This window comes from Salvelinus alpinus, chromosome 20 (genome assembly GCF_045679555.1).
Source record: "Salvelinus alpinus chromosome 20, SLU_Salpinus.1, whole genome shotgun sequence".
In the NCBI taxonomy this organism is placed as follows: Eukaryota; Metazoa; Chordata; class Actinopteri; order Salmoniformes; family Salmonidae; genus Salvelinus; species Salvelinus alpinus.
The window spans coordinates 46,651,030-46,665,841 of NC_092105.1; the positions used below are offsets into that span (position 1 = coordinate 46,651,030).

A 14,812-nucleotide genomic window follows, 5' to 3' on the forward strand; every position below is an offset into this window, starting at 1 on the left:
TTATTAATGTATATATTTTGTATACTGTACATGTCAACAAAATATACATCCCATATACATGTTTTGATTCTGTGTAGGCCTACATGTCAAATGTAGATTTTCTACCAACCCCAGCTGCACTCTAGCTGCTTCATGGGAAATGAAGTCTTGTTGAGTATAAAATATTCTACATGGCGCCAAATTAAGACTACATATCCCAGAAGTTTCTGCGTCTTAATTAAATGACTAAGAAGAGTCACCTGAGCAGGAATCATAAGGATTGTTAATGTTTACAACAAAACCAGTTTGTTTAGATATGTGTTATCATCGCACACTGTACATGTATTACCGATGATCAAGCAATTTTATTTTCCTGCAAAGACGAAGAATGACCGACCACGTCAAATAGAACGAAACCTACTTACCATCTAGCTAGCTAGGTAACGTTTAATACGAATGATTTGTTGACGGTAACGTTAACTAGCTACTCTGTAGTTAACGTTAGCTGTAAACATCGAGAAAGCTAGTTAGTTCACGCGTTGGCTAATAATGGCTCTAGTACTGCAGTTCCCATATTGCAAAAATATATTTTTACATTAATTTTAAACTAATTCAGGTAAACTAACTAGCTAAATTAGATAACTGCTGTCTAATCGGCATGATGTTGCAGCTAGTTAACAAGCTCGTGAGTCCTTGCGAGCAGAGGAAGAAATTGTTTATCTTGTTAGTAAGTTATCAAGCTAACTACCCCCTCTTTCGCTCTTGTTTGTCCTATGAATGATGAATCGAGCTAGTGAGCTGCTTAGAAAGATCTGATTATCAAATGAAGGGCACCTTCGCAATCACTACCGCTAACTAACGTTATAGTGTTACAGACAGTCATTTGTCAGACTCAGAGTGACGTGTCAAATTCCTCTCACCCCTTTGACAAATGTATTTTGTGCATGCCTACTTGACCGTGATTATTCGATTTAGCTACTTGGCTAAAAATACCAGGATTTTTTTTCGGACCTTCGGGAATTTACTCCACAGTTCTTTGATGTTGCTGTGGATGAAGGGCTACTTTGTAACGTTAGTTAAATAATGCAAATCTTCTGCATAGTTGTAACGTTAGCATACATGATTCCTCCCTAGTAGACTAGCATAGCTAAGGCAACACTGAGCAAACATTAGAACAATGAATGCGTTCATTCATGAGCCGCTCCCTGTCTGCTAATCCAGTGGTTCACAACCTTTTTCGGTTACTGTACCACCAACTGTTTTTTTCTTCTCTACCCAGAGTACCCCTGAAGTACCCCCCTCGTGTCAGGTGCATTTTACCAGTAGGTCTATGGTCTCATGAGTCTTCTCAAGTCCCCTTGTGGATAGGCCATGTTTCAAAAGGACCTAGCTCTGACCCTTAGGCACCTCTGGTTTCCCCTCCAAGATCTGGTGCATTAGTGCTGGTGCATTTTCCAACTAAAACAGTTTCATAATGGACAAGTTCAGGTTGGTCCCTGTTTTGGCCTGTTTGCTTCCTAGTAAGTACACCCATGAGAGAGCTAGATGTGTTTACTCAGGTGGTGCAAAAATGAGCATTTAGTCAAATCTAGTAGGAATGATGTAGGCTTATGTGTTTTTATTAGGAGAGCATAGCATAATTCATCAATGACTTCAGACTAATCAGTGAATAGTCCCGTCATACTCGTCTGTGTGGAGGCCTACCTATTTTCTGCTGATAGATTTATTTTTTATTTTTCTCCTGCCTGTCTTTCTGTTAAAAAAATAGGTTTCGAATTGTCTTAGCTATGATATTGAACATTGTCAGGTTCTTATTTGTTTTCCCCGTTTCATTGCATGTGAAGTATGGTGCCTGTGAAGCCCCATGTTGGTGTTCCTCTTTCCTGAACTGGTCTGCACAGCAAGTCCTAGAGCCAACGCGCCTTTCCTGGGGTCGACCCGGTAAGATCCTAAAGAGTTCTTAAAAAGTAATTGTAAACTCTAATATTTGTGGGTAAACCAGTTGAAAAGTGTACAGATGTTAGAATGTGTTAAAATTAGTTTGTAACGTCACAAATAAGTTTTGGTTGAGGCAGCTCTGAAGAAAAGGCAGCTCTTGTGTCTTGTGTCCTGTGAAACCATTGTCACCAAACAGCTAGGCATAGCCTATAACATCTTTGTCTGGGTTTCAGATATCTATATGGATTTTGACCCAAACAGTAACGTTCGGTGTTGTATAACAATATGACGTATAGTAGATTGCGGTTGATGAGTTTTGTGCACTCCCTATAGGATTGTTGGACAGTGTTTCTCATTATCTACTTTGACACGGTTTCAGATTCCTGCCTGTTCCGAGTCAGAAAGTCCAAAACTCTGAAGAATCCTGTATTAGAATTTCCAGGTACTGTCACTGTCACATCTGAAGAACATCTCCCAGACATCTGTTTTTGGTATTTGTTTATGAACAGTTTTGAAATGTGTGTGTGTAATAACATGTTTGTGTGTTTGTCCAGATGGTGTGGGTGTTCATCATGAACCGGATTGGTTCTCAGAGCAGCACGGTGGCCCAGCAGAGACGCATGGCCCTGGGGGTGGTCATCCTCGTGCTGGTGGACATCATCTGGGTTGCTTCCTCTGAGCTCACCTCAGTAAGACACTAGCACTTCCTGTAGACCAGGGGTGCACATCTCCCCTGGTTTCGTGGGCCATATTCCTACTTCTTGTATTTGCTTTTAAGCTTGGAACTGATTGGCAGGTGCAATTTACAGACAATTACAGTGTACAGGGAGAAATGAAAACCAGCACCAATCCAGAAATGGGTGGCCTGGGATAGGCACCCTTTATTTCGGATAATATGCTCAATCTTAAGACTAGTGCTCAATTACACGACAATGCTTGACCGCTAACCCCTACCCCATAGGCACTTGTGTAGATTTGAAAGGATTGACTAGGAATATGGTAGTAGCTCCACCTCGCCTACTAGTGGGGTCACGTTTTCACCATGTTGCTCATAATGTCTATCCAGACATTTTTAATACCCCCCGCCCTGTACTAGGAATAGCCACATCTCAATAGTTTCAAAGTGACTTCACCCTAATTATTTGTTTCTTTAATCTGCACTGGATCAGTTTGAAGTGCCAGACATTTGAACAGTAAGTCATACTTTTTTGACCTCTATTTTCGCCCAGTACATATTCAAGCGGCAGGAGTACAATAAGCCCTTCTTCAGCACGTTCACCAAGACCTCCATGTTTGTGCTGTACCTGCTGGGGTTCCTGCTGTGGAGGCCATGGAGGCAGCAGTGCACGGGCAGTCTTCGGGGACGACACGCTGCCTTTGTACGTATAGCACTGACATCCCACAACCACATGGGGGCAACGAAACATTGTTGTTTCCCTCTAAAGATAAATTGTTGCTTAGCGCATGCAGTATATTTGGTAGTGGTTGTTGATAGTAAGGTAATGTTGATGTGCTATGATGAAACAGCCCAGTCTAACCTACAGTATTTTCCCACAGTTTGCTGATGCCGAGGCCTACTTTACCCCCTGTATCAACGACACCAGTTTGAATGACCATACCTTAGTGAGTATAATTGATTTGCTTTTTGTATTCTCCCTGACTCACATTTAGATTTTACTGTTGGCTGGCTGAATATACTGTAATGAATGTGATGATAAGAAATGCTTTTAGTTGAGTGCATTAGTTGAAGACTTTCTTTCTTACTTCAGAGTGAACCCCTGTACGTTCCTGTGAAGTTTCAGGACCTTCCCACAGAACAGACAAACTGTGCCAATGAAGACTGTGATTCCAGTGAGTATTAAAATATATATTTTTTATATATAGAAATAAAACCTTTAGCAGACTAACCAACAGACTAAGAATGTAGATTAAATATTTGATGAAGATCTATAAATAATCATATTGCCTTATTTAGCTGGTAAACAAAGTCTAAAATATATTTTCTTAAATGTCTTTATTTAACTAGGCAAGTCAGTTAAGAACAAATTCTTATTTACAATGACGGCCTACCCCGGCCAAACCCTAACCCGGACGACGCTGGGCCAATTGTGTGCCGCCCTATGGGACTCCCAATCATGGCCGGTTGTAATACAGCCTGGAATCGAACCAGGGTGTCTGTAGTGATGCCTCTAGCCCTGAGATGCAGTGCCTTAGATTGCTGCGCCACTCGGGAGCAGCGGTTGTTTAATGAGTATTTTCTTTAAAGAAACCTTCAATAATCAATATTTCATCATGTTCGAGAGTAGGAATCCTGTGGACTGTCTTGTTGATTGAGATTATCTTTTCCATGTTCAATCATTTAGGCTACTTGTTTCACCCTATGGGCAATCTTTGTTCTCTACATCAGAGTGCTTAGATGTGGTTAAATTCATGATTGACAGACCGAATATGATAATCCTGACCACAGTGAGGATAAGGTGCCTCACATAACTTGAATTTCTTTATTGATATCCATGGTTTTTAGATATAACATAGGCCCTCTCGACAGGCTACAACCAGGGTGGGACATTTACTTTTTGGTTCACCAGACACTGTGGCAGGTAGATTTATACATCTACCAGCCACTCAGATTTTTTACCAGCCAAAATATTTTTCCATCATAATTACACCATAAATGTATTGCAAATAACTGATGAGCGTGTTTTGTAATATTTCTAAAACAAGAAATGTATTACTAGTAAGAAGTAATGTGGTATATCGCTAATTACATTTTTGTGACCAGAGTGTTTTAACCAATGTACTGTAGGTTAAAATAAATAACTTTGATTAAAAACGTAAAACCTGATAAACAGTTCTACAACTGAATATCAATCAGAGTAAACAAAGTGCCTGCCCTGCCAACAAAATGCTGAGTGATATGGCTTATTTATTATTATTAGTTCAGGGCTGTAACGCTGACATTTTTTACAAGGACTACATGAGTTGATATTTAGGAGCACACAAATACATTTAGGAGCAAAACAAATATGTTCAGCTGGCCTCTGTGTCTGTCTGAGATGATAATCTCTGTGTCTGTCTGAGATGATAATCTCTGTGTCTGTCTGAGATGATAATCTCTATGTCTGTCTGAGATGATAATCTCTGTGTCTGTCTGAGATGATAATCTCTGTGTCTGTCTGAGATGATAATCTCTGTGTCTGTCTGTCAGAGATGATAATCTGTGTCTGCGCTAGCAGCAGAGAGTTGCAGCAAATTCAAACTAATATTGAAAAACAACCTAGTGTGTGACAAAACGATGCAACTAACCAAGAAACACGAGGACAAAGTCACACTTTAGTAGCCTTTCAGGTCAATTTCACCAGCGTCTACATTTGGGGTTTGGAATTTTAAAAAACTGTGCCCAAAAGCTGTGTATGACCACCTGCCAATGTGGCTTGTGAAACAGACATTCTTACCCGCCAATGCCAAAATCGACCCTCATTTGGCGGGTGTTTATTTCCCACGCTGGCTACAAACACGAATGGTCCTGTGATTTGACTGGCAACCGGTGTCCACCTGCCTCCCTCCCTCGTTGTATTGGCTCCTCATCTTGTCGCAACAATTTAACCAAACATTAAAAATCTAGAGTCCCTTGTATATGAATTGCAAAGCCATAGCAACAATGATTTATATCAAAAGCAAACATTCTAAATTCTACATTTTTCTCTGAAAAAATACATTATTTGAAGAGGGACAATGTACAGTACAACAATCTCAGTACACTCTCAGTACACATTTGTTGTACCAGATTTAGCCAACAGCTAATTTCTGTCTGCAGTCCCTGGGCAGGTGAACATACAAACAAGAAAAATATTATATATACAAACATAATTATACATGAAATAAAAATGTTTTATAAAAAAAGATCAGGACATACAGATGCGTTTCCACACAGAAGTCAAGACATTGCACATAATAATCATTGCACACATTGCTATTGGCTAAGGTTGATCTTTATATGTAAAGACCTTGGCAAATAATGGGGTTGTAGAATGGGACTGTTAAAGGGAAGCTTCACCAATAGACACTTTATGGGGTGTTTTTCCAGCCTCCACATAATTATGAGTGATAAGAGGGTGCCCCCACACATAATTATGCACTATAGCTGGATTTTTTTTTTTTGCGCCGGGAGAGTTCAACCAATGACGTCATTGATTGATTAAGCCTGCTGTCTGATCTAAAATTGAATGGAGTCATGTTTTGTTGCAATTAGTGTGTCCTTTGTGTTTTGCCAATTGCATGATCACGCTAGCAGTGAGTAGATATGGTTGTCCTTGTTCGTGATTGGGAGTCCCATTTATATGCGTTATTGTTTTTACCATCGAGGGCCACTTAGGAAACAAGTGTTTTAATTAATGCTTTCAAGTAATATCCTCTGGGTCCACATTGTACATTTTGTTGTATATGTCTGTTACCCAAAATAAATTCAGTTCAATAGGGCGGAGCACAATTGGCCCAGCGGTGTCCGGGTTTGGCCGGTGTAGGCCGTCATTGTAAATAAGAATTTGTTCTTAACTGACATGCCTAGTTAAATAAAAAAAGAGCCATTGGACTATCTGCCAGGACATTGCTGGATTTTTAGGTTGACTCATTTTGCCTGGCTTTGTAAAGAGACTAAATACAGCCTGACGGGAGCCCAATGAATTGTTCCCGACACTCGAAGGCAGGCTTTTCAAAATAGGGGATGTACTAGTTTACAGGTTCACTGGAGCTATGGTGAGCTCCAAAAGTTTTAGGACAGTGACACATTTTTTTGTTGAAATGATACAAAAACTATGAAGTTAAAAGTGCAAACTGTCAGCTTTAATTTAAGGGTATTTTTATCATCCATATCGGGTGAACCGTTTAGAAATTGCAGCACATTTTGTGTATATTACCCCATTTTAGGGGACGAAAAGTATTGGGACAAATACACTTATGTGTATTAAAGTAGTCAAGTTTAGTATTTGGTCCCATATTCCTAGCACGCAATGATTACAGCTAGTTTGTGACTACAAACTTGTTGGATGCATTTGTTGTTTGTTGTGGTTGTGTTTCAGATTATTTTTTTACCCAATAGAAATGAATTGTAAATAATGTCTTGGTCTTGGTCTTGTGGTATATTTTAGTTCAACTATCCTCAATTCAATGGAATTGCAACCCTCTGCATGCACAGTGCATTCTTCCATCACATGTACAGCTGATTCTCAAGATCTTGCACACTAATGAGATGCTATTGAGCCCACACTACTACACTGTCTGAGCCAAGGACTACATGCTTTCTGTTAAGTTTTGATTACAATACTGGGTGGGGTGAATATATATTATATGACATACATTATTTTTTGTTAACTAGTAAATAGTAGCCTACAGCAAAGTGTGTTTAAATCATTTCTAACTTGTTACCAATTTCTGCTAGTTAGTTTTTGCTACCGTGTGGGTTTTAGCTTGCTTGAGCCTGCTAACTGGAATGTTAATTCACTTGTTTCCATACATATTTCATTTTAAAACCATTTCCAAATCAAATCAAATCAAATTTTATTAGTCACATACACATGGTTAGCAGATGTTAATGCGAGTGTAGCGAAATGCTTGTGCTTCTAGTTCCGACAATGCAGTAATAACCAACAGTAATCTAACCTAACAATTCCACACTACTACCTTACACACACACACAAGTGTAAAGGGATAAAGAATATGTACATAAAGATATATGGATGAGTGGTGGTACAGAACGGCATGGCAGATGCAGTAGATGGTATAGAGTACGGTATATACATATGAGATGAGTACTGTAGGGTATGTAAACATAAAGTGGCATAGTTTAAAGTGGCTAGTGGTACATGTATTGCATAAAGATGGCAAGATGCAGTAGATGATATAGAGTACAGTATATATACATATGAGATGGGTAATGTAGGGTATATAAACATTGTATTAAGTGGCATTGCTTAAAGTGGCTAGTGGTACATTTTTACATAATTTCCATCAATTCCCATTTTTAAAGTGGCTGGAGTTGAGTCAGTATGTTGGCAGCGGCCGCTAAATGTTAGTGGTGGCTGTTTAACAGTCTGATGGCCTTGAGATAGAAGCTGTTTTTCAGTCTCTCGGTCCCTGCTTTGATGCACCTGTACTGACCTCGCCTTCTGGATGATAGCGGGGTGAACAGGCAGTGGCTTGGGTGGTTGTTGTCCTTGATGATCTTTATGGCCTTCCTGTGACATCGGGTGGTGTAGGTGTCCTGGAGGGCAGGTAGTTTGCCCCTGGTGATGCGTTCTGCAGACCTCACTACCCTCTGGAGAGCCTTACGGTTGTGGGCGGAGCAGTTGCCGTACCAGGCGGTGATACAGCCCGACAGGATGCTCTCGATTGTGCATCTGTAGAAGTTTGTGAGTGCTTTTGGTGACAAGCCGAATTTCTTCAGCCTCCTGAGGTTGAAGAGGCGCTGCTGCGCCTTCTTCACAACGCTGTCTGTGTGGGTGGACCAGTTCAGTTTGTCCGTGATGTGTACACCGAGGAACTTAAAACTTTCCACCTTCTCCACTACTGACCCGTCGATGTGGATAGGGGGGTGCTCCCTCTGCTGTTTCCTGAAGTCCACAATCATCTCCTTTGTTTTGTTGACGTTGAGTATGAGGTTATTTTCCTGACACCACACTCCGAGGGCCCTCACCTCCTCCCTGTAGGCCGTCTCGTCGTTGTTGGTGATCAAGCCTACCACTGTAGTGTCATCCGCAAACTTGATGATTGAGTTGGAGGCGTGCATGGCCACGCAGTCGTGGGTGAACAGGGAGTACAGGAGAGGGCTCAGAACGCACCCTTGTGGGGCCCCAGTGTTGAGGATCAGCGGGGTGGAGATGTTGTTACCTACCCTCACCACCTGGGGGCGGCCCGTCAGGAAGTCCAGGACCCAGTTGCACAGGGCGGGGTCGAGACCCAGGGTCTTACAAAGGATGTGTTTAATCTAACTGCTTAACTATATATCTGTACATGGAATGTTATTTATTTATTTTTTACTCATAATTTTTAAAATCTTTACAGGAAAGTGCCAACGGGCACTATCTGATGTGTGGATACATTTCACTGCAGCTAATGTAGAAGGAAAAGCTGTGTACATTTGCAAATACTGTGCTAAATCATATGTGAAGAATGCAACAAAGATTCAGAATCATCTGGCCTAGTGCATAAAGTTCCCTCAGCACTCACAACAAGCAACCTCCTGACAAAAGTCCCTCTACTTCTATTCGAGGTGAAAATTATGAATCAGACACCTTATCCATAGCAACAGCTCATGGTCCTCCTGGAATCAGAAGTTTTTTTTTACTCAATGGAGGAACGTAGTCAGAGAAATGCTGATGAATGTCTTACTCGAGCTGTGTATGCATCTGGTTCACCTCTGATGCTCACAGGCAATGTGTCTTGGAAGAGATTTCTGAATGTTATTTGCCCAGCATACATCCCTCGAACCAGACATGCTTCTACTCATTCTACGCATTTTCTGGATGCAGAGTTCAACAGAGTTCAAGGGAAGGTCAAGCAAATCATAGAGAAAGCAGACTGTATTGCAATCATCTCAGATGAGTGGTTGAATGTTCCTGGGCAAGGAATAATGAACTACATCATCTCCACCCCTCAACCAGTATTCTACAAGAGCACAGACACAAGGGACAACAGACACACCGGTCTCTACATTCCAGATGAGCTGAAGGCAGTCATCAGAAGGTATTTGCACTGGTGACAGACAATGCTGCAAACATGAAGGCTGCTTAGTCTAAAGTGGAGGAGTCCTACACTCACATCACACCCATTTGCTGTGCTGCTCATGCATTGAATCTGCTCCTCAAGGACACCATGACACTGAAAACAATGGATACACTACAAGTGAGCCAAGGAAATGGTTAGGTATGTGAAGGGTCATCAAGTTATAGAAGCAATCTACCTCACCAAGCACAGTGAGAAGAATAAGAGCACCACATTGAAGCTGCTTAGCAACACCCGTTGGGGTGGTGTTGTCATCATGTTTGACAGTGTCCTTGAGGGGAAGTAGTCTCTCTCCAAGAAATGGCCATATCACAGTCTGCCGATATGGACAGCCCCATCAAAAGGATCCTCCTGGATGATGTATTTTGGGAGAGAGTAGTAAGCAGCCTGAAACTCCTGAAACCTATAGCAGTAGCCATTGCATGGATTGAGGGAGACAATGCCATCATGTCTGATGTTCAGACTCTGCTTGCAGATATTAGAGAAGAAATCCAATTTGTAAGTCGCTCTGGATAAGAGCGTCTGCTAAATGACTTAAATGTAAATGTAATGTATTGATCACTTTCATTGTAAATACAAACAGAATATGTTTCTAAACACTTCTACATTAATGTGTATGCTATCATGATTACGGATAGTCCTGAATGAATCGTGAATAATGATGAGTGAGAAAAGTTAGATCCCACCCCCCCACTGATGAAAGGTTAGCATGTCTTGGGAGAATGATATTTCTGCGTTTTTAACTTTCTCACTCATCATTATTCACGATTCATTAAGGATGATCATAATCATGGCAGCAATCACATTAATGTAGAAGTCTTTAGAAACATTCTTATTTACCCTAAATGTTTTTGTGACAAAAGTATTGGTCGAGTTGAAAATGTGATGGAAACACATTGAACATTAGATTTTTATTTCGGTACATAAAAAGAAAATTTTGTGTGCACTACGTCATCGCGCACAAATTTTTATCCACAAGTCTGTTTGTTGTAAACGCACCACTGGTGGTAAAATGCGCATATTTTCTTAATGCAGATGATAATTTTTTCATGAGAACCTGTCGCCAATTGGAGGAAACCTAGCTAATGGCTGCTACTGATGATTCCTCATTCCAAGAAGAGCTGGACAATATTTATTTTTTCTTTAGGAACATGCAGCCCTATTTATTTGAGTCGGGAATACACTGAAGACAAGTTGAGACAGCAAGGATAAATAATAATTGCGAGACCAGCAAGCAGCGGTGGCAGCTTAGACCAGCTGGACCAGGACTCAGGAGGGCAAGTAACAAACGAGTAAGTTGTTTTGCTGTCACTAGCCAGGTAGCAATATAACCTTTCATTTTACACGTGGCAGTGTTGTTCAGTACAGTACAATTTAATGATCGATTCGGCAATAACCGGGCTTGCTGGTATCACTACAAGCCAAGCTAGCTGTGTTTGCTAAACCTAAAATGTACTGTAGTCTAACGTTATAGCTAGTTAACCAACTAGCCTAGTTAGCCTCAGTGCCTGTCATTAAGAGCAAAACTGGAGAGGTGTTTTGATGATGATGGCAGAGAGTAAAGAAATTACTTTGGCTTTCTTTAGTCTTGGAGTAACTATACCCGTGTGTTCTAGCTAGCTAGTGTGTGTCTGTGGGATGTCTCATTCTACACCATGCTGCTACAGTAGGAATACAAACAGTACACAGTGATTGCCTATGAATGTCTAATAGTGGTTTTTGCCTTTCTCTCACAGACAATACCGCTTGGACACAAAGAAGTTGACTCTCAAGAGGAGATGTGAAAGGTACCCTAACAACAATCTTTCCTTGTGTCAAAGTGACTCCGAACACCTCACTGCAGCACCCAAACACACCATATGCAAGTATTCCCTTTTTAGAACTAGTGTTATAAGCGTTAATGGTATCTTTCTTTTACTGTATGTCATACATTGCCATGACTGTTCCTGCATACTGCTGTGTAAACTCATCTGTCTCCAGAGCAAATAAACGCTGTCTTGATTACAAGCCATGTCTACTTATATGCTATATTGACAGACCAATCTATTGTTTCATTGAAACATGTTTACTTGCCAACAAATCATTTTAAATGATTAACCAACTCCCCGCATCATTTGTTTTAGCAATAAGATTGTAGCTAGTTCATCCAAATACATTTGATGAATATCACAATGACTTGATCCTGAAGTTGAAGTCAACACTTAATTGGTTTCAGATGCAGCCGGAATCATTTAGTCACTTGTCAGTACACACAAAATATTATGTACAACAGATAGCAATGTCTATACCGCAATGCAGTTGTGAGCATACTAGGCATTCTATATTATACTAATTCAGTCTAACTGAATATGGATGTTGTGTTGGGTGAATGTTCCAGGCAGGTTCCAGAATGTTCTTCAACTGGTTGAACCTCTTGTGTTTTGGGTAATGGCAGCTGGTTAGCAGGCTTTGGCGATGTTCTTCACCACCAACTGATTTGACCTGAAGACTGATCATGAGGATGTATAAAACATGAAAACTGATGTGTAGCCATACATTAAACCATGTTCATCTGTACACAAAAAAGGGTACAGTAGACTGTTATGTGTTTGGTTATACTCAGAGTCAATAATGGGGCATTGAAATGGGCTGTTAGCAAATATGTGAGAAGTTTGAGGGGGACTTGACTTGTAGACAGTCTAGTTGTGTATGATCACCTACAGTGTGAATAGGCTAGGAGAGTATACTAACAGCCCCTCTCCCCCATGCCAAAGAACTGACTGCAAAGGTGTAAAAAGTTTGAGGAGGTCTTGTAGACAGCTTAGTATATTTTAGCAATAAGGCCGAGGGGGTGTGGTATATGGCCAATATACCACGTCTAAGCGCTGTTCTTAAGCACGATGCAACACGGAGTGCTACGACACAGCCCTTAGCCATGGTATATTGGTCATATATCACAAGCCCCCGATGTGTCTTATTGCTATTTTTAAACTGGTTTACCAACATAATGCTGGGCTTGAACCACCCAGTTTATAATGGCTATTTTGTTTGAGGGTATTGTGCTTTCATAAATACCTTTGGCTGTCCTGGCTTGTTTCAAAATCAGATGATGTTGAGCTTATTCTACGGGTCTACGGGCGCTGTACTACTAAAACTGGTGTCAAGGTCATTAGCAGCAGCAGAAGGATTAGTCTGTAGGACACACAGTAGTCAGTGATTAGCCAACATCTTACTACTTTGTTCCCATCAATCAGGGCTGGTCCTTGCTGTTCTGCCGCCCAAGGCGAAACCAAAAAACGCAGGCCCCCTGCAAAACTAGAGTAGTCCCAGTACCAAAATGACATTGAAGTTTTGTTCGATTTAGGTTCAGAATGAAAGGTGAAAAAGTATTTTTCATATGTTTAAAATATTTTTTTTTCCGGACTTTGAAAAATACTTTTTTCCCGGTTGTTGAAATCAGGCAAATTTTTTGTTCTGAATGAAAGTTGAAAAAAAATAATTTTGGGGGCCAAATCAAGGCTGGTCCAGACCAGACAAAATTTGAACCAAACATAGACATCTGTGATTGGGTCATGTTTGGTCCGGACTGGACCAAAAACCAATGTCCGTGGATGTGGAAATCAAGGCCGGTCCGAACTGCACAAAAATAAACATCTAAAAGGCATCGGTCCATGCTTACTAGCCTACAGTTTATGAATGCCCATCCATGTGGTAGGCCCACCGCCTGTAGCATTGGCTTTATTGGTCCTGATTCCTGTGACTAATCAATTGGGCTAATTAAGCTCTTAATATCAGCTACCCAACTTTATCAGGAGTTATCGTGAGCCTATTTGCAATGTGTTTACACAGTGGGAAATGTAGAAGTATTTTCTTTTTCGCTATGATCAGCTTGTCAAAAATGTACAGATTAAAACTTGAAACCACTGATCATGACAATGGGGTTAAACTCCTGGACAACAGTTGTGATTGTCCATTCATTTACATTACATTTAAGTCATTTAGCAGACGCTCTTATCCAGAGCGACTTACAAATTGGTGCATTCACCTTATGATATCCAGTGGAACAACCACTTTACAATAGTGCATCTAACTCTTTTAAGGGGGGGGGGTTAGAAGGATTACTTTATCCTATCCTAGGTATTCCTTAAAGAGGTGGGGTTTCAGGTGTCTCCGGAAGGTGGTGATTGACTCCGCTGACCTGGCGTCGTGAGGGAGTTTGTTCCACCATTGGGGTGCCAGAGCAGCGAACAGTTTTGACTGGGCTGAGCGGGAACTGTACTTCCTCAGAGGTAGGGAGGCGAGCAGGCCAGAGGTGGATGAACGCAGTGCCCTTGTTTGGGTGTAGGGCCTGATCAGAGCCTGAAGGTATGGAGGTGCCGTTCCCCTCACAGCTCCGTAGGCAAGCACCATGGTCTTGTAGCGGATGCGAGCTTCAACTGGAAGCCAGTGGAGAGAGCGGAGGAGCGGGGTGACGTGAGAGAACTTGGGAAAGTTGAACACCAGACGGGCTGCGGCGTTCTGGATGAGTTGTAGGGGTTTAATGGCACAGGCAGGGAGCCCAGCCAACAGCGAGTTGCAGTAATCCAGACGGGAGATGACAAGTGCCTGGATTAGGACCTGCGCCGCTTCCTGCGTGAGGCAGGGTCGTACTCTGCGAATGTTGTAGAGCATGAACCTACAGGAACGGGTCACCGCCTTGATGTTAGTTGAGAACGACAGGGTGTTGTCCAGGATCACGCCAAGGTTCTTAGCACTCTGGGAGGAGGACACAATGGAGTTGTCAACCGTGATGGCGAGATCATGGAACGGGCAGTCCTTCCCCGGGAGGAAGAGCAGCTCCGTCTTGCCGAGGTTCAGCTTGAGGTGGTGATCCGTCATCCACACTGATATGTCTGCCAGACATGCAGAGATGCGATTCACCACCTGGTTATCAGAGGGGGGAAAGGAGAAGATTAATTGTGTGTCGTCTGCATAGCAATGATAGGAGAGACCATGTGAGGATATGACAGAGCCAAGTGACTTGGTGTATAGCGAGAATAGGAGAGGGCCTAGAACAGAGCCCTGGGGGACACCAGTGGTGAGAGCACGTGGTGCGGAGACAGATTCTCGCCACGCCACCTGGTAGGAGCGACCTGTC

At 41.8% G+C, this 14,812-nt stretch overlaps 1 protein-coding gene across 7 annotated transcripts in view; it reads left to right on the forward strand.

Moving 5' to 3' along the window:
- Positions 1-218: 218 nt before the first annotated feature.
- LOC139547006 (solute carrier family 35 member F5-like) overlaps positions 219-14,812 on the forward strand; it is a 121,069-nt gene continuing 106,475 nt past the window's right edge. For 3 of the 7 annotated variants that reach the window (XM_071356039.1, XM_071356033.1, XM_071356038.1), the window contains exons 1-7: positions 219-419; positions 1,824-1,920; positions 2,297-2,359; positions 2,472-2,606; positions 3,147-3,296; positions 3,475-3,540; positions 3,687-3,768. In XM_071356039.1, the coding sequence (XP_071212140.1) occupies positions 2,472-2,606; positions 3,147-3,296; positions 3,475-3,540; positions 3,687-3,768 (433 nt within the window). In that variant the 5' untranslated portion in view covers positions 219-419; positions 1,824-1,920; positions 2,297-2,359. Of the gene's footprint in view, positions 420-802; positions 1,468-1,823; positions 1,947-2,296; positions 2,360-2,471; positions 2,607-3,146; positions 3,297-3,474; positions 3,541-3,686; positions 3,769-14,812 lie in introns of those variants that run through there. The other 4 variants (XM_071356034.1, XM_071356036.1, XM_071356035.1 and 1 more) reach the window with 4 other exon arrangements.